The 27,535-nt window shown below is 27.6% G+C and overlaps 1 protein-coding gene across 1 annotated transcript; it reads right to left on the reverse strand.

Moving 5' to 3' along the window:
- Window positions 1-454: 454 nt before the first annotated feature.
- On the reverse strand, window positions 455-27,057 carry LOC132301686 (protein FAR1-RELATED SEQUENCE 5-like). The gene is made up of 9 exons (XM_059798923.1): window positions 26,788-27,057; window positions 4,474-4,903; window positions 4,076-4,285; window positions 1,619-2,528; window positions 1,275-1,515; window positions 1,073-1,153; window positions 819-962; window positions 666-713; window positions 455-550 (listed from the first exon to the last, which is right to left on the reverse strand). Exons 1-9 carry the CDS (start codon window positions 27,055-27,057, stop codon window positions 455-457), a joined length of 2,430 nt encoding a protein of 809 aa, XP_059654906.1.
- Window positions 27,058-27,535: the final 478 nt, after the last annotated feature.

Below are 27,535 nucleotides of genomic sequence, written 5' to 3' on the forward strand. Positions count from 1 at the left end.
TGTAATGTGATGTATGTAGTGTGATGTTGTATTTAACTTTTGAAGTAACAAAATGGAATTTTTGGGATGGATAATCTAATTAACACTGTCTAACATAAAATCGCCATATGCAAGAGGCAATTAAGTATCGCCATCATTGGAGAAAATAGCCAGATGCCATTCACGGAACCATATCACCTTGAAATTAATGGTTTCAACCTGTCCCAAATCACAAACAAAATGGACTAAACAATATATGTACACATACATATTTCAATTGACATAAATAGGCCTGAATAAAAATCCATTTCATTTTCCATATATACAAAACCCAAAAAACAAAAGTGAACAAGTTATCCATACATTTACAAATCTTTACTCAAAAAGGGATATATTTTTTATGCCACCATATTCTGTTATCATCCATCAACCATAGTATACCTATACACCATCAATTTGTACAGAATTTCTTAACTCAAAACAAATTTTGCCGAGCTGGAAGATTGATCTCGGATGTTGTCTCCTCCAACATTGGCATCAAATTACGGTCACCACTGGTGTGATCAACATCCTTAAAATAGATCATACAAAAACAATGTTTGTACATACGTTAATTAATGCAAAGTTAAAACATACATGTTTAGAATATATTGCAGAAGCATAAATTTTATAAGAGATAAACTTACATGACAATCTGAGAATCGGCATTCATGATACGAAACAAATGGAGTCCCCTGCCAATATATTCTCAATGTTCAGTATGCAAATGGATTTCAAAAGTATAAAATAATGTTCATTAATTTTTATATACCTAGTTCAAAATAAAAGTTTGTTTATACCTGTTCAGTTGGTGGAGTCCTGGGATGACTGAAGTTAGTGGTAGGGCAATATGTCATTTGGTCGATATTTGTTTCCGAATGTAAACGTGCACATGGGTGATGATCTTCGTAAATCCAAGTGGCGTCACTAGGAATGTCACAACCCTTATTTCAATATAAACATTCTTAATTAAGAGATTATAATACTAAAAATTATAATAATATATAAAAAATAAAAAATCAATGTTTTCATTTAAGGAAAGGAGAAAACTCACATTCAGACGTACATATGTAATAGGTGGCACGGTACTACTACCACCTACACCTGCACTAACACTGTTGTTGCCATTTGATTTCTATAAAATAATAGATTTATTCATTGTAAAAACAAAATTATGACATTGCTAATATCAAAATGTTAATGACATATACTGGAAAATTAAATTATCAAATAATAGAAAAATAAATTAAATTAACCTTTCGTTTCGCATAGTTTTTTTTTCTCTGCATATATTGTTCAAACTTATTCTTCTTCCTGCGCCTTGGTCCCTTACCACCTGTTTCTTTATTCTTTATACCCTTGGCATTACTTCTGGTCACGGCTTGCCCAATGATACTTTCATTATGTTCATGATTATTACTTCTTTCAGTTGAAAAAGCTGAATTGGTTGCCTTTTGTTCAACATCGAAACATTGCCTTTCAACATTAATGTGTTTCCTTTTCCATTTCATCCCCTTTAGCATCAAATTATTGAATACCTCTTCTTTCTTGGATGCAAATGAGCTGATTTCTATAAAAAAAATGACATAACATCCTATACCTTCTGCGTACTTCAAGTTTAGGATCAGCAATAACTTCACATCCACAGATGTCTTGTACGCTGTTATCCCTAGCTTTTCTCGTCCACCTTTTTAGTATATACATAGAAGGTAATTCTTTGAAATACTGAGTGTCGTCTTTCAGTACTTTAAGTACATGGCTGCACAAAATACCTTCCATTGCATATTTCTCGCATGAACAAGTTAGAAAGCCATCATCCCACCTTGTCATAGTCCGATCCATACTGCCATCATGAACAGATACTCTAGAAACACGTAATCCATTTTCATCAAAACTTCTTCCTTCCACAGTACCAACCACACAAGCTTCTATGAATTGGTCCTGGAAAAGTTCAAAAATCTTCAATGTGTACATATTGCCCACTTGTTTTAGAATGGGACAATTTTTTTTAAGTCTAGGTAGTTTACTGAGTAAACCATACTCAGCTTGATATTCCTTGTACCGTTTGTCTGACAATAGCCTGTCAAGGTGCATGAAGAAATCTGGAATACTCATTTTCCTGGTTAAGTACTCTTTCAAGCAGCTATTTAAACTTTCACTCAGCTGCGTTGTCCGCATTCCAGCGGTAAACCAATGTTTAACAAATGGATAACCCCATTTTTCTCTTAAACCAAACAAATTGTTTAACCATGTGTTACCAACAACATTGTAGTCCCTTAACATTACATCCCATTGTATACAAAAATCATCCTCATCATCATAACAGTACATGAATTGACTCAGCACACTTTTAATCCCTTCATCATTCTTAAAAATGGTGCCTACATGCTTCTGTGCATTTGCCATGATGTGCCACGTGCAAAGTAAATGTCTTGTCCTCGGCATAACTTGTGCCAACGCCTTTGCCATTGCACCATCTTGGTCAGTAAGAATCGTTTGTGGTGCTTTACCTAACATCACATTCAAGAATATATAAAAAAAGGCATGTAAATGAATAGGCAATCTTATCATACATCATCACTAAAATTTTTAACAGTATTGAAAATTTGAAGGCAAGAACATTATGGCCCAATAAAATATCTTCATTTGAAAAAGTAATTCACATAAAAAAGGTAAAAAATAACGGCCATGTTCAATTATTAAAGGCTGAAGTTGATCATGCCCTTTTTTAACCCTTCCTTTTTTTTTCTTTTTTTCTTTTTTTTTATATATATACTTTTTCAGTATGATTATGATTTTTATGTAAATTACTTGTGGTTACTTGAGTGAGTTTATTGTTTGTACCTTGTAGCTCACCAGTAACTTAATCATATTTGAAGTCTACTACACTGCCTGGAGATGTTAGAATCTTTGCTTCCTAAGGGTAGTAGCAGCAGTCATTTATTCCTTCCAAATACCTGTATATGTTTTCCTGAATACAAATACTGAATAATGCATTGACAATACTGGTGTATAAAGTACTAACTTTTTCTTGTATACATACATGTCCATTATGTGCACTCTCGGGTTGAGTTTGAGTTATATTTTAAAAAACAAGCAGAGAAGAATAATGAGATGAAAAGAGAAATAAAAATAAAAGGACTTTATTTAGGTAAGTCCCACAATCCACATTCTTTACATCTCCCACAACACCTTGTGTTGTTATTATTATTATTAAAGAGATATAAAAAATTTTTAAGACATAAAGAGTTAAAATTTGAGCTAAATCCTTTTAGTGTAAAAGATGTGAACAAAAAGAATAGAGGAGTTAGAATTCTTATTTTACCCTTGACATTTGACAAAATGAGTACAATAAAATGTTGCAACTATTTTTGTTTTTCTTTTCCATGATATAGAAACAGAAAAACAGAGATTATTCATTGTTCTCTCCTTGATAATTAACTTCTAATTAAGTAGGTGCAACACAGATAATTAAATTATAATTTTAACCTACATGGAATCTTAAACCAATTCATTTTTTTTTTTAACCAAATGCACTCTTCCAATCTTTGACCTCACACAATCCACATTCTTTACATTTCCACCTTCATCTCATTATTCTTCTCTGCTTGTTTTTTAAAATATGACTCAAACTCAACCCGAGAGTGCACATAATGGACATGTACGTACACAAGAAAAAGTTAGTATTTTATACACGAGTATTGTCAATGCATTATTTAGTATTTGTATTCAGGAAAACATATACAGGTATTTGGAAGGAATAAATGACTGTTGCTACTACCCTTGGGAAGCAAAGATTCTAACATCTCCAGGTAGTGTAGTAGACTTCAAATATGATTAAGTTACTGGTGAGCTACAAGGTACAAACAATAAACTCACTCAAGTAACCACAAGTAATTTACATAAAAATCAGAATCATACTGAAAAAGTATATATATAAAAAAAAAAAAAAAAAAAAAAGAAAAAAGAAAAAAAGGAAGGGTTAAAAAAGGGCATAATCAACTTCAGCCTTTAATAATTGCAAAAAGAAAAAAAAATTTACATTTAGACTACTTACCTGACATTGCATTCAAGAATGCATCAAACAGCCACGCAAAGGAATTGGCAGTCTCGTCATACATCAATGCTAATCCAAAGACAGCTGTCTCCCGATGATGATTCAAACCAAGAAAAGCCGCAAAAGGACGATTGCTTTGGACGAGCTTGTATGTCGTGTCGAATGTGACGACGTCTCCAAAATGCCCATAGTTAATTATCATTCTTGAATCTGCTCAGAAGATATTAGTTATCATTTCATCGCTATCCAACTGTACGGTGTGAACAAATGAAGGATTCTCACAAGATTGAATTTTGAAATAATTCATCAGCCATGTCTTCTCTCCGTATTCTAACTCACTCTGTCTTCTTGTCCTTAAAAAATTTTGTTGATCAACTTTGGTGTAGCCAATTGATTGCCTCCACCAGCCTGCCTGCTCATTAACTCAAATGCATTACCGAGTGGAACTCCAGATTGGCAGGCCAATTCCACATCAATTGCTTGGGCAACACTTATTCTTCGTTGTGATGGCATCATATGTGTGCATTCTTCAATTATCATAGGATGATTGTGAGATTCGACAAAATTATATACAACATACTTTCCCTTCTTGCGATCATATCTAATTTGCATTAGTGCACCACAACCGGTTCGAGTTTCTGCCCTGGGCTTTCTTGTATGGATATCCCTCTTGTCCTTCACCCTAAAACCTTGTTTGGAACACACAAACTTGCTTGTTGTAATATTTCCTATCTTACGGCTTTTATTTGCATAATCCTTACGAATACTGAATCCAACTTTACCCCCATAGGCATTATAAAAGTCGTATGCTTCATCCTCAGTGTCAAACTACATGTTCAATTTTGGTGTGAATTCTATGTCAATGGGATTGACAACTTCTGCTACTAAGTTTTCAGAAATATTGATTTCGGCAACGATTGGAACGCTTGTTCTCACATCATTAATAGTTAAGTCATTAGCCATTGGGATAACTTCAGTATGAATGCTACAATAAGCAAAAGGTCCATCAAAACGTTAAAGTCAGTTTCTATAACTTGTGACAAAAAATATATATATACTAAATATTTACCGAACTAATGAAAAGGGCTAAAAAATCGTACAATTATCCAAGATTTCAGATACACTAGAATGCTTAACCAAAGTCAATTTCAAGTAACAAAAATATCATAATTTAAATGAACTGATGACAAATGAAATAATTAAAAAAATTTAACTTTAGGTGTGAAATTAGTTTTGCAGAGGTGTGAAATTAGTTTGCAGAACTGTGTTAATTGCTTATTTTGATGGTGAAGGTGATCAGTGTCCCTACTTATTAAACTTCATCATGAATTTTTTCTCATAAATGTGACATAATAACATGTGAAATGTGTAATTGCCGCATATATGAGAAGACAAAATATTTGGATAACACATTGGTATCTAATGAAGGCAACTCAGTTAAAAAAAAAAATAATTAGGGAAGATTTTACATTCACTAGAATGGTTATTGAAGATTATAGAAGAAAATCCTACAATTAACCAAGATTTCAAATACGCTAGAATGCTTAACCAATGCCAATTTCAAGTAAAAAAATTAATAATTTGAACTAACGGATGACAAATGAAAGAATTAAAAAATGTTAAATTTAGGTGTGAAATTAGTTTTGCAGAGGTGTGAAATTAGTTTTACAGAACTGTGTGAATAGCTTATTTTGATGGTGAAGGTGATCAGTGTCCTTACTTATTAAACTTCACAATGTATTGTGATCAGTGTCCTTACTTATTAAACTTCACAATGTATTTTTTCTCATAAATGTGACATAATAACCTGTGAAATGTGTAATTGCCGCATACATGAGAGGAAAAAATATTTGGATAACACATTGGTATCTAATGAAGCCAACTCAGTTAAAAAAAAAAACAATTATGGAAGATTTTACATTCACTAGAATGGTTATTGAAGATTATAAAAGAAAATCCTAGAATTATCCAATATTTCAAATACACTAGAATGCTTAACCAATGCCAATTTCAAGTAAAAAGAATCATAATTTACACTAACGGATGACAAATGAAAGAATTAAAAAATGTTAAATTTAGGTGTGAAATTAGTTTTGCAGAGGTGTGAAATTAATTTTACAGAACTGTGTAAATAGCATATTTTGATGGTGAAGGTGATCAGTGTCCCTACTTATTAAACTTCACAATGTATTTTTTCTTAGCAATGTGACATAATAACCTGTGAAATGTGTAATTGCCGCATACATGAGAAGACAAAATATTTGGATAACGCATTGGTATTTAATGAAGCCAACTCAATTAAAAAAAAAACAATTATGGAAGATTTTACATTCACAAGAATGGTTATTGAAAATTATAGAAGAAAATCCTAGAATTATCCAAGATTTCAAATACGCTGGAATGCTTAACCAATGCCAATTTCAAGTAAAAAGAATCATAATTTACACTAACGGATGACAAATGAAAGAATTAAAAAATGTTAAATTTAGGTGTGAAATTAGTTTTACAGAACTGTGTGAATAGCTTATTTTGATGGTGAATGTGATCAGTGTCCCTACTTATTAAACTTCACAATGTATTTTTTCTCATAAATGTGACATAAAAAAAAGTGAAATGTGTAATTGCCGCATACATGAGAAGACAAAATATTTGGATAACGCATTGGTATCTAATGAAGCCAACTGAGTTAAAAAAAAAAAAAACAATTATGGAAGATTTTACATTCACTAGAATGGTTATTGAAGATTATAGAAAAAAATCCTAGAATTATCCAAGATTTCAAATACGCTAGAATACTTAACCAATGCCAATTTCAAGTAACAAAAATCATAATTTACACTAACGGATGACAAATGAAAGAATTAAAAAATGTTAAATTTAGGTGTGAAATTAGTTTTGCAGAGGTGTGAAATTAGTTTTACAGAACTGTGTGAATAGCTTATTTTGATGGTGAAGGTGATCAGTGTCCCTACTTATTAAACTTCACAATATATTTTTTCTCATAAATGTGACATAATAACCTGTGAAATGTGTAATTGCCGCATACATGAGAGGACAAAATATTTGGATAACACATTGGTATCTAATGAAGGCAACTCAGTTAAAAAAAAAACAATTATGTAAGATTTTACCTTCACTAGAATGGTTATTGAAGATTATAGAAGAAAATCCTAGAATTATTCAAGATTTCAAATACGCTAGAATGCTTAACCAATACCAATTTCAAGTAAAAAGAATCATAATTTACACTAACGGATGACAAATAAAAGAATTAAAAAATGTTAAATTTAGGTGTGAAATTAGTTTTGCAGAGGTGTGAAATTAGTTTTACAGAACTGTGTGAATAGCTTATTTTGATGGTGAAGGTGTTCAGTGTCCCTACTTTTTAAACTTCACAATGTATTTTTTCTCATAAATGTGACATAATAACCTGTGAAATGTGTAATTGCTGCATACATGAGAAGACAAAATATTTGGATAACACATTGGTATCTAATGAAGCCAACTCAGTTAAAAAATAATAATTATGGAAGATTTTACATTCACTACAATGGTTATTGAAGATTATAGAAGAAAATTCTACAATTAACCAAGATTTTAAATATGCTAGAATGCTTAACCAATGCCAATTTTAAGTAAAAAAATTCCTAATTTACACTAACGGATGACAAATGAAAGAATTAAAAAATGTTAAATTTAGGTGTGAAATTAGTTTTGCAGAGGTGTGAAATTAGTTTTACAGAACTGTGTGAATAGCTTATTTTGATGGTGAAGGTGATCAGTGTCCCTACCTATTAAACTTCACAATGTATTTTTTCACATAAATGTGACATAATAACCTGTGAAATGTGTAAATGCCGCATACATGAGAGGATAAAATATTTGGATAACACATTGGTATCTAATGAAGCCAACTCAGTTAAAAAAAAAAAAAATTATAGAAGATTTTACATTCACTAGAATGGTTATTGAAGATTATTGAAGAAAATCGTAGAATTATCCAAGATTTCAAATATGCTAGAATGCTTAACCACTGCCAATTTCAAGTAAAAAGAATCATAATTTACACTAACGGATGACAAATGAAAGAATTAAAAAATGTTAAATTTAGGTGTGAAATTAGTTTTGCAGAGGTGTGAAATTAGTTTTACAGAACTGTATGAATAGCTTATTTTGATGGTGAAGGTGATCAGTGTCCCAACTTATTAAACTTCACAATATATTTTTTCTCATAAATGTGGCATAATAACCTGTGAAATGTGTAATTGCCGCATACATGAGAGGACAAAATATTTGGATAACACATTAGTATCTAATGAAGGCAACTCAGTTAAAAAAAAATATAATTATGTAAGATTTTACATTCACTAGAATGGTTATTGAAGATTATAGAAGAAAAACCTAGAATTATCTAAGATTTCAAATACGCTAGAATGCTTAACCAATGCCAATTTCAAGTAAAAAGAATCATAATTTACACTAACGGATGACAAATTAAAGAATTAAAAAATGTTAAATTTAGGTGTGAAATTAGTTTGCAGAGGTGTGAAATTAGTTTTACAGAACTGTGTGAATAGCTTATTTTGATGGCGAAGGTGATCAGTGTCCCTACTTATTAAACTTCACAATGTATTTTTTCTCATAAATGTGACATAATAACCTGTGAAATGTGTAATTGCTGCATACATGAGAAGACAAAATATTTGGATAACACTTTGGTATCTAATGAAGCCAACTCAGTTAAAAAAAAACAATTATGGAAGATTTTACATTCACTACAATGGTTATTGAAGATTATAGAAGAAAATCCTACAATTAACCAAGATTTTAAATACGCTAGAATGCTTAACAAATGCCAATTTTAAGTAAAAAAATTCATAATTTACACTAACGGATGACAAATGAAAGAATTAAAAAATGTTAAATTTAGGTGTGAAATTAGTTTTGCAGAGGTGTGAATTTAGTTTTACAGAACTGTGTGAATAGCTTATTTTGATGGTGAAGGTGATCAGTGTCCCTACTTATTAAACTTCACAATGTATTTTTTCTCATAAATGTGACATAATAACCTGTGAAATGTGTAATTGCCGCTTACATGAGAGGACAAAATATTTGGATAACACATTGGTATCTAATGAAGCCAACTCAGTTAAAAAAAAAAAAAAAAAAAAAAAAATTATAGAAGATTTTACATTCACTAGAATGGTTATTGAAGATTATAGAAGAAAATCGTAGAATTATGCAAGATTTCAAATACGCTAGAATGCTTAACCAATGCCAATTTCAAGTAAAAAGAATCATAATTTACACTAACGGATGACAAATGAAAGAATTAAAAAATGTTAAATTTAGGTGTGAAATTAGTTTTGCAGAGGTGTGAATTTAGTTTTACAGAACTGTGTGAATAGCTTATTTTGATGGTGAAGGTGATCAGTGTCCCTACTTATTAAACTTCACAATGTATTTTTTCTCATAAATGTGACATAATAACCTGTGAAATGTGTAATTGCCGCTTACATGAGAGGACAAAATATTTGGATAACACATTGGTATCTAATGAAGCCAACTCAGTTAAAAAAAAAAAAAAAAAAAAAAAAATTATAGAAGATTTTACATTCACTAGAATGGTTATTGAAGATTATAGAAGAAAATCGTAGAATTATGCAAGATTTCAAATACGCTAGAATGCTTAACCAATGCCAATTTCAAGTAAAAAGAATCATAATTTACACTAACGGATGACAAATGAAAGAATTAAAAAATGTTAAATTTAGGTGTGAAATTAGTTTTGCAGAGGTGTGAAATTAGTTTTACAGAACTGTATGAATAGCTTATTTTGATGGTGAAGGTGATCAGTGTCCCAACTTATTAAACTTCACAATATATTTTTTCTCATAAATGTGACATAATAACCTGTGAAATGTGTAATTGCCGCATACATGAGAAGACAAAATATTTGGATTATACATTAGTATCTAATGAAGGCAACTCAGTTAAAAAAAAAAACAATTATGTAAGATTTTACCTTCACTAGAATGGTTATTGAAGATTATAGAAGAAAATCCTAGAATTATCTAAGATTTCAAATACGCTAGAATGCTTAACCAATGCCAATTTCAAGTAAAAAGAACCATAATTTACACTAACGGATGACAAATGAAAGAATTAAAAAATGTTAAATTTAGGTGTGAAATTAGTTTTGCAGAGGTGTGAAATTAGTTTTACAGAACTGTGTGAATAGCTTATTTTGATGGTGAAGGTGATCAGTGTCCCTACTTATTAAACTTCACAATGTATTTTTTCTCATAAATGTGACATAATAACCTGTGAAATGTGTAATTGCGGCATACATGAGAAGACAAAATATTTGGATAACACATTTGTATCTAATGAAGCCAACTCAGTAAAAAAAAACAATTACGGAAGATTTTACATTCACTACAATGGTTATTGAAGATTATAGAAGAAAATCCTACAATTAACCAATATTTTAAATACGCTAGAATGCTTAACCAATGCCAATTTTAAGTAAAAAAATTCATAATTTACACTAACGGATGACAAATGAAAGAATTAAAAAATGTTAAATTTAGGTGTGAAATTAGTTTTGCAGAGGTGTGAAATTAGTTTTACAGAACTGTGTGAATAGCTTATTTTGATGGTGAAGGTGATCAGTGTCCTTACTTATTAAACTTCACAATGTATTTTTTCTCATAAATGTGACATAATAACCTGTGAAATGTGTAATTGCCGCATACATGAGAGGACAAAATATTTGGATAACACATTGGTATCTAATGAAGCCAACTCAGTTAAAAAAAAAACAATTATGGAAGATTTTACATTCACTAGAATGGTTATTGAAGATTATAGAAGAAAATCCTAGAATTATCCAATATTTCAAATACACTAGAATGCTTAACCAATGCCAATTTCAAGTAAAAAGAATCATAATTTACACTAACGGATGACAAATGAAAGAATTAAAAAATGTTAAATTTAGGTGTGAAATTAGTTTTGCAGAGGTGTGAAATTAATTTTACAGAACAGTGTAAATAGCATATTTTGGTGGTGAAGGTGATCAGTGTCCCTACTTATTAAACTTCACAATGTATTTTTTGTCAGCAATGTGACATAATAACCTATGAAATGTGTAATTGCCGCATACATGAGAAGACAAAATATTTGGATAACGCATTGGTATTTAATGAAGCCAACTCAATTAAAAAAAAAAAAAAACAATTGTGGAAGATTTTACATTCACTAGAATGGTTATTGAAGATTATAGAAGAAAATTCTATAATTATCTAAGATTTCAAATACGCTAGAATGCTTAACCAATGCCAATTTCAAGTAAAAAGAATCATAATTTACACTAACGGATAACAAATGAAAGAATTAAAAAATGTTAAATTTAAGTGTGAAATTAGTTTTGCAGAGGTGTGAAATTAGTTTTACAGAACTGTGTGAATAGCTTATTTTGATGGTGAATGTGATCAGTGTCCCTACTTATTAAACTTCACAATGTATTTTTTCTCATAAATGTGACATAAAAAAAAGTGAAATGTGTAATTGCGGCATACATGAGAAGACAAAATATTTGGATAACGCATTGGTATCTAATGAAGCCAACTCAGTTAAAAAAAAACAATTATGGAAGATTTTACATTCACTAGAATGGTTATTGAAGATTATAGAAAAAAATCCTAGAATTATCCAAGATTTCAAATACGCTAGAATGCTTAACCAATGCCAATTTCAAGTAATAAAAATCATAATTTACACTAACGGATGACAAATGAAAGAATTAAAAAATGTTAAATTTAGGTGTGAAATTAGTTTTGCAGAGGTGTGAAATTAGTTTTACATAACTGTGTGAATAGCTTATTTTGATGGTGAAGGTGATCAGTGTCCCTACTTATTAAACTTCACAATATATTTTTTCTCATAAATGTGACATAATAACCTGTGAAATGTGTAATTGCCGCATACATGAGAGGACAAAATATTTGGATAACACATTGGTATCTAATGAAGGCAACTCAGTTAAAAAAAAAAACAATTATGTAAGATTTTACCTTCACTAGAATGGTTATTGAAGATTATAGAATAAAATCCTAGAATTATTCAAGATTTCAAATACGCTAGAATGCTTAACCAATACCAATTTCAAGTAAAAAGAATCATAATTTACACTAACGGATGACAAATGAAAGAATTAAAAAATGTTAAATTTAGGTGTGAAATTAGTTTTGCAGAGGTGTGAAATTAGTTTTACAGAACTGTGTGAATAGCTTATTTTGATGGTGAAGGTGATCAGTGTCCCTACTTTTTGAACTTCACAATGCATTTTTTCTCATAAATGTGACATAATAACCTGTGAAATATGTAATTGCTGCATACATGAGAAGACAAAATATTTGGATAACACATTGGTATCTAATGAAGCCAACTCAGTTAAAAAAAAACAATTATGGAAGATTTTACATTCACTACAATGGTTATTGAAGATTATAGAAGAAAATCCTACAATTAACCAAGATTTTAAATATGCTAGAATGCTTAACCAATGCCAATTTTAAGTAAAAAAATTCATAATTTACACTAACGGATGAAAAATGAAAGAATTAAAAAATGTTAAATTTAGGTGTGCAATTAGTTTTGCAGAGGTGTGAAATTAGTTTTACAGAACAGTGTGAATACTTTATTTTGATGGTAAAGGTGATCAGTGTCCCTACTTATTAAACTTCACAATGTATTTTTTCTCATAAATGTGACATAATAACCTGTGAAATGTGTAATTGCCGCATACATGAGAGGACAAAATATTTGGATAACACATTGGTATCTAATGAACCCAACTCAGTTAAAAAAAAAATTATAGAAGATTTTGCATTCACTAGAATGGTTATTAAAGATTATAGAAGAAAATCGTAGAATTATTCAAGATTTAAAATACGCTAGAATGCTTAACCAATGTCAATTTCAAGTAAAAAGAATCATAATTTACACTAACGGATGACAAGTGAAAGAATTACAAAATGTTAAATTTAGGTGTGAAATTAGTTTTGCAGAGGTGTGAAATTAGTTTTGCAGAGGTGTATGAATAGCTTATTTTGATGGCGAAGGTGATCAGTGTCCCAACTTATTAAACTTCACAATATATTTTTTCTCACAAATGTGACATAATAACCTGTGAAATGTGTAATTGCCGCATACATGAGAGGACAAAATATTTGGATAACACATTAGTATCTAATGAAGGCAACTCAGTTAAAAAAAAAAACAATTATGTAAGATTTTACATTCACTAGAATGGTTATTGAAGATTATAGAAGAAAATCCTAGAATTATCTAAGATTTCAAATACGCTAGAATGCTTAACCAATGCCAATTTCAAGTAAAAAGAATCATAATTTACACTAACGGATGACAAATGAAAGAATTAAAAAATGTTAAATTTAGGTGTGAAATTAGTTTTGCAGAGGTGTGAAATTAGTTTTACAGAACTGTGTGAATAACTTATTTTGATGGTGAAGGTGATCAGTGTCCCTACTTATTAAACTTCACAATGTATTTTTTCTCATAAATGTGACATAATAACCTGTGAAATGTGTAATTGCTGCATACATGAGAAGACAAAATATTTGGATAACACATTGGTATCTAATGAAGCCAACTCAGTTAAAAAAAAAACAATTATGGAAGATTTTACATTCACTACAATGGTTATTGAAGATTATAGAAGAAAATCCTACAATTAACCAAGATTTTAAATATGCTAGAATGCTTAACCAATGCCAATTTTAAGTAAAAAAATTCATAATTTACACTAACGGATGACAAATGAAAGAATCAAAAAATGTTAAATTTAGGTGTGAAATTAGTTTTGCAGAGGTGTAAAATTAGTTTTACCGAACTGTGTGAATAGCTTATTTTGATGGTGAAGGTGATCAGTGTCCCTACTTATTAAACTTCACAACGTATTTTTTCTCATAAATGTGACATAATAACCTGTGAAATGTGTAATTGCTGCATACATGAGAGGACAAAATATTTGGATAACACATTGGTATCTAATGAAGGCAACTCAGTTAAAAAACAAAAAAAAAAAATTATAGAAGATTTTACATTCACTAGAATGGTTATTGAAGATTATAGAAGAAAATCGTAGAATTATTCAAGATTTCAAATACGCTAGAATGCTTAACCAATGCCAATTTCAAGTAAAAAGAATCATAATTTACACTAACGGATGACAAATGAAAGAATTAAAAAATGTTAAATTTAGGTGTGAAATTAGTTTTGCAGAGGTGTGAAATTAGTTTTACAGAACTGTATGAATAGCTTATTTTGATGGTGAAGGTGATCAGTGTCCCAACTTATTAAACTTCACAATATATTTTTTCTCATAAATGTGACATAATAACCTGTGAAATGTGTAATTGCCGCATACATGAGAGGACAAAATATTTGGATAACACATTAGTATCTAATGAAGGCAACTCAGTTAAAAAAAAAAACAATTATGTAAGATTTTACATTCACTAGAATGGTTATTGAAGATTATAGAAGAAAATCCTAGAATTATCTAAGATTTCAAATACGCTAGAATGCTTAACCAATGCCAATTTCAAGTAAAAAGAATCATAATTTACACTAACGGATGACAAATGAAAGAATTAAAAAATGTTAAATTTAGGTGTGAAATTAGTTTTGCAGAGGTGTGAAATTAGTTTTACAGAACTGTGTGAATAGCTTATTTTGATGGTGAAGGTGATCAGTGTCCCTACTTATTAAACTTCAGAATGTATTTTTTCTCATAAATATGACATAATAACCTATGAAATGTGTAATTGCGGCATACATGAGAAGACAAAATATTTGGATAACACATTGGTATCTAATGAAGCCTACTCAGTAAAAAAAAACAATTATGGAAGATTTTACATTCACTACAATGGTTATTGAAGATTATAGAAGAAAATCCTACAATTAACCAAGATTTTAAGTACGCTAGAATGCTTAACCAATGCCAATTTTAAGTAAAAAAATTCATAATTTACACTAACGGATGACAAATGAAAGAATTAAAAACTGTTAAATTTAGGTGTGAAATTAGTTTTACAGAGGTGTGAAATTTGTTTTACAGAACTGTGTGAATAGCTTATTTTGATGGTGAAGGTGATCATTGTCCTTACTTATTAAACTTCACAATGTATTTTTTCTCATAAATGTGACATAATAACCTGTGAAATGTGTAATTGCCGCATACATGAGAGGACAAAATATTTGGATAACACATTGGTATCTAATGAAACCAACTCAGTTAAAAAAAAAAAAAAAAAAATTTATTGAAAATTTTACGTTCACTAGAATGGTTATTGTATATTATAGAAGAAAATCGTAGAATTATCCAAAATTTCAAATACGCTAGAATTCTTAACCAATGCCAATTTCAAGTAAAAAGAATCATAATTTACACTAACGGATGACAAATGAAAGAATTAAAAAATGTTAAATTTAGGTATGAAATTAGTTTTGCAGAGGTGTGAAATTAGTTTTACAAAACTGTGTGAATAGCTTATATTGATGGTGAAGGTGATCAGTGTCCCTACTTATTAAACTTCACAATGTATTTTTTCTCACACATGTGACATAATAACATGTGAAATGTGTAATTGCCGCATACATGAGAAGACAAAATATTTGGATAACACATTGGTATCTAATGAAGCCAACTGAGTTAAAAAAAAGCAATTATGGAAGATTTTACATTCACTACAATGGTTATTGAAGATTATAGAAGAAAATCATACAATTAACCAAGATTTCAAATACGCTAGAATGCTTAACTATTGTCAATTTCAAGAAAAAAAATTCATAATTTACACTAACGGATGACAAATGAAAGAATTAAAAAATGTTAAATTTAGGTGTGAAATTAGTTTTGCAGAGCTGTGTAAATAGTTTATTTTGATGGTAAAGGTGATCAGTGTCCCTACTTATTAAACTTCACAATGTATTTTTTCTCAAAAATGTGACATACTAACCTGTGAAATGTGTAATTGCCGCATACATGAGATGACAAAATATTTGGATAACACATTCTTATCTAATGAAGCCAACTCAGTTAAAAAAAAAAAATTTATGGAAGATTTTACATTCACTAGAATGGTTATTGTATATTATAGAAGAAAATCGTAGAATTATCCAAGATTTCAAATACGCTAGAATGCTTAACCAATGCCAATTTCATGTAAAAAGAATCATAATTTACACTAACGGATGACAAATGAAAGAATTAAAAAATGTTAAATTTAGGTGTGAAATTAGTTTTGCAGAGGTGTGAAATTAGTTTTACAGAACTATGTGAATAGCTTATTTTTATGGTGAAGGTGATCAGTGTCCCTACTTATTAAACTTCACAATGTATTTTTTCTCATAAATGTGACATAATAACATGTGAAATGTGTAATTGCCGCATACATGAGAAGACAAAATATTTGGATAACTCATTGGTATCTAATGAAGCCAACTCAGTTAAAAAAAAACAATTATAGAAGATTTTACATTCACTACAATGGTTATTGAAGATTATAGAAGAAAATCGTACAATTAACCAAGATTTCAAATACGCTAGAATGCTTAACTATTGTCAATTTCAAGAAATAAAATTCATAATTTACACTAACGGATGACAAATGAAAGAATTAAAAAATGTTAAATTTAGGTGTGAAATTAGTTTTGCAGAGCTGTGTAAATAGTTTATTTTGATGGTAAAGGTAATCAGTGTCCCTACTTATTAAACTTCACAATGTATTTTTTCTCAGAAATGTGATATAATGACCTGTGAAATGTGTAATTGCCGCATCCATGAGAAGACAAAATATTTGGATAACACATTAGTACCTAATGAAGCCAACTCAGTTAAAAAAAAATTAATTATGCAAGATTTTACATTCACTAGAATGGTTATTGAAGATTATAGAAGAAAATCCTACAATTATCGAAGATTTTAAATATGCTAGAATGCTTAACCAATGTCAATTTCAAGTAATAAAATATCATAATTTACACTAACAGATGACAAATGAAAGAATTAAAAAATGTTAAATTTAGGTGTGAAATTAGTTTTGCAGAGGTGTGAAATTAGTTTTACAGAACTGTGTGAATAGCTTATTTTGATGGTGAAGGTGATCAGTGTCCTTACTTATTAAACTTCACAATGTTTTTTTCCTCATAAATATTACATAATAACCTATGAAATGCGTAATTGCCGCATACATGAAAAGACAAAATATTTGGATAACACATTGGTTCCTAATGAAGCCAACTCAGTTAAAGAAAAATAATTATGGAAGATTTTACATTCACTAGAATGGTTATTGAAGATTATAGAAGAAAATCGTACAATTATCCAATATTTCAAATACACTATAATGCTTAACCAATGTCAATTTCAAGTAAATAAATATTATAATTTACACTAACGGATGACAAATGAAAGAATTAAAAAATGTTAAATTTAGGTGTGAAATTAGTTTTGTAGAGGTGTGAAATTAGTTTTGTAGAACTGTGTGAATAGCTTATTTTGATGGTGAAGGTGATCAGTGTCCCTACTTATTAAACTTCACAATGTATTTTTTCTCAGAAATGTGACATAATAACCTGTGAAATATGTAATTACCGCATACATTAGAAGACAAAATATTTGGATAACACATTGGTACGTAATAAAGCTAACTCCGTTAAAAAAAAAAAAACAATTTCGGAAGATTTTACATTCACTAGAATGGTTATTGAAGATTATTGAAGAAAATCTTACAATTATCCAAGATTTCAAATACGCTAGAATGCTTAACCAATGTCAATTTCAAATAAAAAAAAATCATAATTTACACTAACAGATAACAAATGAAAGAATTAAAAAATGTTAAATTTAGGTGTGATATTAGTTTTGCAGAGGTGTGAAATTAGTTTAGTAGAACTGTGTAAATAGCTTATTTTGATGGTAAAGGTAATCAGTGTCCCTACTTATTAAACTTCACAATGTATTTTTTCTCATAAATGTCACATAATAACCTGTGAAATGTGTAATTGCCGCATACATGAGAAGAAAAAATATTTGGATAACAAATTGGTACCTAATGAAGCCAACTCAGTTAAAAAAAACAATTATGTAAGATTTTACATTCACTAGAGAAGATTATAGAAAAAAAATTCTACAATTATCCAACATTTCAAATATGCTAGAACACTTAACCATTGTCAATTTCAAGTAGAAAAATATCATAATTTACACTAACAGATGACAAATGAAAGAATTAAAAAATGTTAAATTTAGGTGTCAAATTAGTTTTACAGAGGTGTGAAATTAGTTTTACTGAACTGTGTCAATAACTTATTTTGATGGTGAAGGTGATCAAAGTTCCTATTTGTTAAACTTCGGCAATTTTTTTTTTCTCAAAAATATCAAATATTAACCTTTGAAATGTCTAATAAATCACCTAGAGTAGGCTCCAATATTTATTGGAGTATGCTCTAGGTGATTTAGAGCCTTCTCTAAATAGAGCAGGCTCAATTACAAAGTGGAGCCAGCTCTACTTGGTAGTGGAGGCGGCTCCACTTTGGGTGGAGCCGTCTCCTTTATGCATTTTTTCTTTTTTTCGTTTCCAGCCCGATTTGGTTGCCGCATGCATTTAATACCAATTTTTTTGATAACACATTCATACTTACTGAAGCCAATTCAATTCTAAAAATCAATTATGGAAGATTTTACATTCATTACAATGACAGATCGATGACAAATGAAAGAATCATAAATTATCTACATTGTTCCGTTCAAAACAAAAATTTCACTGTAAATGAACAATATATTAAATGCACAATATTAATAAGACTTACCAACAATCAAGCATTAATTAGGTCAATTATAGATACCACATCAGGTCCATTGTAGATTTCCTTCCTGTAGATGAATAGTTGACATTGCATTGAGAAATCAGCACGCTGCAATCTGGGTTTTGATTCAAAAAAGATGATAAAAAAGTAAGAATAGAGGAGAGAGGAATTAGAATTTCCAATAAAAAAGAAATTCAAAAGCAATATGTTTTTTTGATGGAACAAAGAGAGAGGAATAAGGGTTTAGATTAAAATAAAAAAGGAAGGAGGGAAATAACAAAAGCAAAAGGAAAGAAGGGGAAAGTGAAACTGCAGAAGGGCGGGGGCGGCAGCTTATTTCAACTTTCCCTCTTTTTTCTTTTTTCTTTTTTTTTTTATTGGCTTTACAGTTGGCACGTTAAGTTACTGTGCCGTTTGTGGACTTCTTTTTCTTGTGCCAAGCCAAACACGGCATTAAGCAACTCACAGCAGGGAACCGTAGGGTAACTCACAGCAGGGGATTTGAGCCCTGTATCAGGCCCGCAACTAATAAACCTATAAAGAAATAATAAAACTAACTTTAAATTATACTAATAAAGTTTCACACACCTGTGCACCCTTGTAAATAACCCTTTATATACATATATATATATATATATATATATATATATATATATATATACTGGAAAAAGGTAAGTGTGATGCACGTGTCGAATGTTTTGTAGATAATGTGATAGAGGTTTATAAAAAATAAAATAGCCAATTTGTGGTAGATTTTATAAAAATTATTTTATTTTATTTAAATATATTCTTGTTTAATTATATTTTCTTTTATTCAAAAAAACTCATAACAAATAGATAAATAGATAATATGTGTTAGAATTTTATAGATTCTCTTTTAAAAACTATTTTTATATCAATTAATAAATATTTTTTTTACATTAATAATTCTTGTCTAATTAGATTTTAATAAATAAATAAATAGGTAATTTGTGTTAGAATTTTATAGAAACTCTTTTAAAACCTCTTTTATATCAATTAATAAATAATTTTTTATATTAACAATACTTGTCTAATTAGATTTTCTTTTATTAAAAAACTCAAAAGAAATGGATAAATAGGTAATTTGTATTAGAGTTTTTATAGAAAATTTTAAAATATATCTTTGTCTAATGTATTATAATTTTATTGAAAATAAAATAGGCAATTTGTGGTACAGTTTTTCTATTCTAATTAAATTTTCTTTTATTAGAAAACTTATAATAAATAAATAGGTAATTTGTGTTAAAGTTTAAAAGAAATTCTTTTAAAAACTATTTTTATACCAATTAATAAATATTTTTAAATTTTAATAATTCTTGTCAAATTAGATTAGCTTTTATTTTTTTTTTTTTAAAAAAAAAAAAAGACTCCTAATAAAAGGTAGTTTGTGATAGAGTTTTAGAAAAATTATTTTATTTTTTATATCAATTAAAAAATATTTTTTCTATTAATAATTCTTCTCTAATTAGAATTTCTTTTATTAAAAATCTTATAATAAATAAATAAATAGGTAATTTATGTTAGAGTTTAATATAAACTCTTTTAAAAATTCTTTTTATATCAATTAATAAATATTTTTATTTTAATAATTCTTGTCTAATTAGATGTACTTTTATTAAAAAAAATCATAATAAATAGATAAATTGGTAATTTGTGTTTGAATTTTTTATAGAAACTCTTTTGAACCTCTTTTTATATCAATTAATAAATAATTTTTTATATTAGTAATACTTGTCTAATTAGATTTCCTTTTATTAAAAAACTCACAATAAATAGATAAATAAGTAATTTGTGTTAAAATTTTATAGAAACTCTTTATTATGTAGATTTTAGTGTTTATATTCTCTACTTTACTCTATAATTCTAGATTTCTACAATTCTCAATTTATGTACCCCTTCTTCCTTCCTCCATGCTTCTATTTATAAACTTCTTGAATTAATAGGATTATGACATGTATCCTTTTCTGATAATGACATCATTATAACTGGGCTGGCCGGTTATATTGTGATAATTATCCATAAAAAATAACTATTCTTTTTATATTGAACTAAAAATAAGAGCTTTATATAGAGTGTGATTGATATTATTAGGTAATTTTGCAATTAATAAATATTTTTTATTTTAATAATTCTTGTTTAATTAGATTTACTTTTATTAAAAAAAAACTTATAATAAATAAATAAATAGGTAATTTATGTTAGAGATTTATAGAAACTCTTTTAAAACCTCTTTTTATATCAATTCATAAATAATTTTTATTATTAATAGTACTTGTCTAATTAGATTTCCTTTTATTAAAAAACTCATAATAAATAGATAAATAGGTAATTTGTGTTAGAGTTTTATAAAAACTCTTTAAATAGATATTTGTCTAGTATGATAGAGTTTTATTGAAAATAAAATAGGTAATTTGTGATAGAGTTTTATAGAAATTATTTTATTTTATTCAAATATATCCTTGTCTAATTAGATTTAATTTTATTAAGAAACTCATAATAAAAGCTAATTTGTGGTAGAGTTTTAGAAAAATTATTTTGTTTTATATATCAATTAATAAATATTTTTTTATATTAATAATTATTGTCTAATTAGATTTTCTTTTATTAAAAAATTCATAATAATAAATAGATAAATAGGTTAATTTAAATTTTATTATTTTGATTTTAGTTTTTCAAATTTTTTTTTATATAAATAAATAAATACTTAAATACTGAAACTCTTTAAACTGAAATTTTTTGGCAGAGTTTCTGTATTTTACTCTAGAATTCTGAATTTCTAGAATTTTCAATTTCTGTACCCCTTTTCTGATAATTACTTAATCATAACTGGCTGGCCGGTTATATTGTGATAATTATCCATAAAAAATAACTATTCTTTTTATATTGAACTAAAAATAAGAGTTTTATATAGAATGTGGTTGATTTTATTAGGTAATTTTTAGAATTTTATACAAACTATTTTTATAGAAATTATTTTCATATTAATGAATAAATATTTTTTTATATAAATAAATAAATACTAAAATACAGAAACACGTTGCATTATTTTATTAGGTAATTTTTAATTAATAAATATTTTTTATTTTAATAATTCTTGTCTAATTGGATTTGCTGTTATTAAAAAACTCATAATAAATATATAAATAAGTAATTTGTGTTAGGGTTTTAAATAAACTCTTTTAAAACATCTTTTTATATCAATTAATAAATAATTTTTTTATATTAATAAATAATTTGTAATTAATAAATATTTGCACATCTAATAATAGTATCGATAAAAACTCTTTTTATATCAATTAATAAATATTTTTTTATATAAATAAATAAATACTGAAACTCTTTGGCAGAGTTTCTGTAGTTTACTCTGAAATTCTGAATTTTTTGAATTCTCAATTTCTAGATGTACCCCTTCTTCCTTCCTCCATGCCTCTATTTATAGGCTTCTTGGATTAATAGGATGATGACATGTGTCTTTTTCTGATAATTATATAATCATAACTGGGCAGGACCGGTTATATTGTGATAATTATCCAAAAAAAAAACTATTCTTTTTATATTGAACTAAAAATTAGAGTTTTATATAGAATGTGATTGATTTGATTAGGTAATTTTTAGAATTTTATAGAAACTATTTTTGCAAAAACTATTTTTATATCAATTAATAAATTTTTTTTTTTGTAGAAATAAATAAATACTGAAATACTGAAACATTTTGCATGATTTTATTATGTAATTTTCAATTAATAAATATTTTTTATTTAATAATTCTTGTTTAATTAAATTTACTTTTATTAAAAAAAAACTCATAATAAATGAATAAATAGGTAATTTGTGTTAGAGTTTTATAGAAACTCTTTTAAAACCTCTTTTTATATCAATTAATAAATAATTTTTTTATATTAACAATACTTGTCTAATTTGATTTTCTTTTTAAAAAAACTCATAATAAATATATAAATAGGTAATTTGTATTAGAGTTTTATAAAAACTCTTTTAATATATCTTTGTATGGTGTGATATAGTTTTATTGAAAATAAAATAGGTAATTTGTGATAGAGTTTTTTAGAAATTATTTTATTTTCTTTAAATATATCCTTGTCTAATTAGATTTAATTTTACTAAGAAACTCATAATAAAAGCTAATTTATGGTAGAGTTTTAGAAAAATTATTTTATTTTATATATCAATTAATAAATATTTTTATATTAATAATTATGGTCTAATTAGATTTTCTTTTATTAAAAAATTCTTAATAATAAATAGATAAATAGGTTAATATAAGTTTTATTACATTGATTTTATTGTTTTAAATATTTTTTTATATAAATAAATAAATACTTAAATACTAAAACTCTTTACACATCTAATAATAGTATAGACAAAAACTCTTTTTATATTAATTAATAAATATTTTTTATATAAATAAATTTTTAGTGTGGCTTACAGCAATAAACTCACGACTCATTTACATTAAGGATTTTATTAAATTAAAAATATGAAAATTGACAAATAATTTAATATATGGACCATTTGGTCAAACACAATTGATTATAGATTGAATTTTAATTTTATTAGATAATTTTGAGTTTTATAGAATTTATATTGAGAGCTCTTTATTGTGAATTAAACTTTTTTTATATTTTATTAATTTGAATTTTATTAGGTAATTTTGAGTTTTATATAATTTATATCAATTAATAAATAAATACTGAAACTCTTTGCACAAAGGCCGAGAAAGTAATACTACACTTGATCTTAGCCAAAGAGCAAGAAAGGTTAGCCAAAAGGTCGACCCAAAAAAGTTTAGTACTAAACTTGATCTTAGCCAAAAGGGCGAGAAGGTGTGATTATTATTTCTTTAACTATATAGTTTTATAAGAGACTTTCATGTAATTCTTTTTACTTAAAACCAATATGGGACTTTGTAATTTGAATTAAACTCTTTTTATATTTTGTTAATTTAAATTAATTTTAATTTTATTAGGCAATTTTGAGTGTTATAGAATTTATATCAATTAATAAATAAATACTGAAATATTGAAATACTGAAACACTGAAACACTTTGCACATTTAATAATAGTATAGATATATACTCGTAAAAGGCACGTGTAATGCACGTGATAAATGTTTTGTAACTTATCGAATTTTTATTTTTATATATATTTTAATTATTTTATAGAAATTATTTTATTTTATTTATATATATCATTGTCTAATTAGATTTTCTTTTATTAAAAAACTAATAATAAATAGATAAATACAGAGGTTATATGTGATAAAGTTCTATTTTAAAATTAATTAATAAATATTTTTATATTAAAAAATAATTACTAAAATTATTTTATTTTCTTTAAATATATCCTTGTCTAATTAGATTTCCTTTTCTTAAAAAAAAATTCATAATAAATAAATAAATACAGGTTATATGTTATAGAGAAAATAAAATAATTAATTTGTGGTAGAGTTTAGGTAATTTGTATTAATGTTTTATAGAAACTCTTTTAATATATCATTATTTAATGTGATAGAGTTTTATTAAAAATAAAATAGGTAATTTGTGGCAGAATTTCATAAAAATTGTTTATTTTCTTTAAATATATATATCATTGTCTAATTAGATTTTCTTTTATTAAAAAACTGTAATTTGTGTTAGAGTCTTAGAAAAATTATTTTATTTTTTACATCAATTAATAAATATTTTTTATATTAATAATTCTTGTCTAATTATATTTTCTTTAATTAAAAAACTAATAATAAATTGATAAATCAGTAATTTGGGTTAGAGTTTTATATAAACTCTTTTAAAAATTTATTTTATTTTATTTAAATATATCCTTGTCTAATTAGATTTCCTTTTATTAAAAAAACTCCTAATAAATATATAAATACCTGTTATATGTGATAGAGTTTTAAAAAAAATAAAATATGTAATTTGTGGTAAAGTTTTATAGAAATTATTTTATTATCGGTAAATATATTCATAATAGATAGATAAATACAAGTTATTTGTGATAGCGTTTTATAGAAAATAAAATAGCTAATTTGTGGTAGAGTTTTATAGAAATTATTATTTTTTTCTTTAAATATATTTTTATCTAATTAGATATACTTTATTAAAAAAACTCATAATAAATATATAATGTGATAGAGTTTTATAGAAAATAAACCTGCTAATTTGTGGTAGATTTTATAGAAATCATTTTATTTTCTTTAAATATAATATTGTTTAATTATATTTTCTTTTATTAAAAAAATTCATAATAAATAGGAAATATGTGTTAGAGTAAATAGAATATTTTCTTTTAAAAACTCTTTTTATATCTGTAAACACAAATTTTGTAGTCTGCAATAAAAACAAAATTGGGAGCAAATAGAATATTTTATTAATTTATAAAGATAAAGTACAATCCTCTGTAATAATATTTCAAATAATAAGGTCCTCTGATTCGATCTCCTTTTTGATTGGTTAGATCCAAGGGCTGCACGAGCTTGATCTTGAATCACCGTGAAATTTGGATGAAGAACGTTACGTCTTTAGCTGTGCTTATTGTTGATTACCGTGGAATTTGGAAGAAGAATAACAAGATTCGATGTGCTTGTTATTCTTCGTTTTCAAAGATGATTTGTTGAATTTGATGAAGAACAGCAAGACTTTGGATGTGCTTGTTGTTCTTCGCCTTCAGGTTTGCTCTTTGGATTTCTGATTCGTACTCTGAATTTGTATCTGAATTTCTAGACTTTTGAATTATGAATTTATGTCATTTGTTGAACAATACATCTTGGTGTTCTTCGCCTTCCTGGATTTCTGGACTTTGAATTTTTGTCCCCTCCTTCTATTTATAGGCTTCTTAGGTTAATAGGATGATGACACGTGTCCTCCTTGATAAAAAAATAATCATAACTGGGCTGAGCCGATTATATTATGATAATTATCCTTAAAAATAATTATTCCAAATATATTTTATTAGGAATAATTATCAGTTTATTTAACCATCTGGGCTGAGCTAATTAAATAACTTAATTAAATATTAGGCCCATATTTAGTGGGTCCATTGGTCAAAACCAAAGCCCACTAAAATTTTAGTGTTTACAAATTACCCCCACTTGGAGTCCCAAGTTTGACAGGACTTGTCTTCTTTTTCAAATGTATCCAACTTTCCTTTTCTTCTTCTTCTTCTTATTTTATTTTATTTTATTTATTTATTTATTTTTTTATCCATCTTTGGATTGTAAGATTTCCTCTTTTGCTTTTCTATCCAACTTTGGATTGGAATTTTACTTTCTTATTTGAATTGAATTATACAAATCTTAATACAAATAGGAGGTATTTTGTTGCCTATATATATTCCCAATATTATTGAGTTTGATATCAATTTCAATATTCTCTGACTTGTCAGATTACAACCTCACGAATTTTTTTCCTTTCCTTCTTTTTTTTTTTTTTTTTTTTTTCCCCTTTTTCACGAATTTTTTTTTTTTTGCTTTCCCTTTTTTTTTTTTCACGAATTTTTTTTCCTTCATTTTTTTTAAAGCATTTTTTTCCTTCCATTTTTTTTTTCTCTCTTTTTTTTTCCACGCACTTTTTTTTTTTCTCCTCCTCCAGTGATAATCATTTTTTTTTTTAGTGATGCTAGTCAACCATGGTCTTTTTCAAGAGTTTCAAACTCCTTACTATCACCATTTTGAAGCGAGAACAGACTTTGAGAGGTCATGCCACCAGCACAGACAGTGTTGTTAGCAGCCACGCATTGATTCAGGACGAACTAGTTGGGTTGTGATTCCTCACAAGCGGGCTCCGACCTAGGGAAGTCCCCGAGCCATGAGCCGTAGAGATGCGGCCTTGGAGACGAGTAAGCTTCGAGATGGTGAAGTCTCGTTCACACTTCAGTGTGATGGGGGCCTGAGACGTGTGGAGCTCAATGGACTCTACGCCGAAGTGATTGGCTGATTCAACAGTTTTCCACTTGGCCCATTTGAGGCTAACCGAACGGGGCTTATGATCTTGTGGTTCACTTCTAAACCGGGCGAGTTTTGCTCCAATATCTGCTGTGCCCATGCCTTTCCAAACCCATCGTGTAACATTTTCAGAATTTTTGGTGTGGCCCAACCACCACTCAAGTTGTTTTATTGACTTAAAATTACTAAACTATCCTTTCCGTTCCTACTGTTCCTGCCAAATTAATGGTTCTTTATAAATATTATCTAATTTCTTTCAGTTTTTTTATTGAAAAATGATAGGTTTTTCGATTTGAATTGCTGACTCATCTTCCGAATACAACGTGGTTGGATCACATTAGAACTCTTAAAACAAAACCCCGTAAATATCTCTTTCTTTTCGACTCATTCCCAACCACGTTGTATTCGGAGAATGAGTCGCCAATTGAGGTCGGAAGACCTATCACTTTTCTTATTGAGAAATGATAGGTTTTTCGATTTGAATTGCCGACTCATCTTCCGAATACAACGTGGTTGGATCACATTGAAACTCTTAAAACAAAACCCCGTAAATATCTCTTTCTTTTCAACTCATTCCC

Source organism: Cornus florida, unplaced genomic scaffold (assembly GCF_030987335.1).
Source record: "Cornus florida cultivar Cherokee Brave unplaced genomic scaffold, ASM3098733v1 CherokeeBrave_3.0.0_Hap2_Chr03, whole genome shotgun sequence".
Classification (NCBI taxonomy): Eukaryota; Viridiplantae; Streptophyta; class Magnoliopsida; order Cornales; family Cornaceae; genus Cornus; species Cornus florida.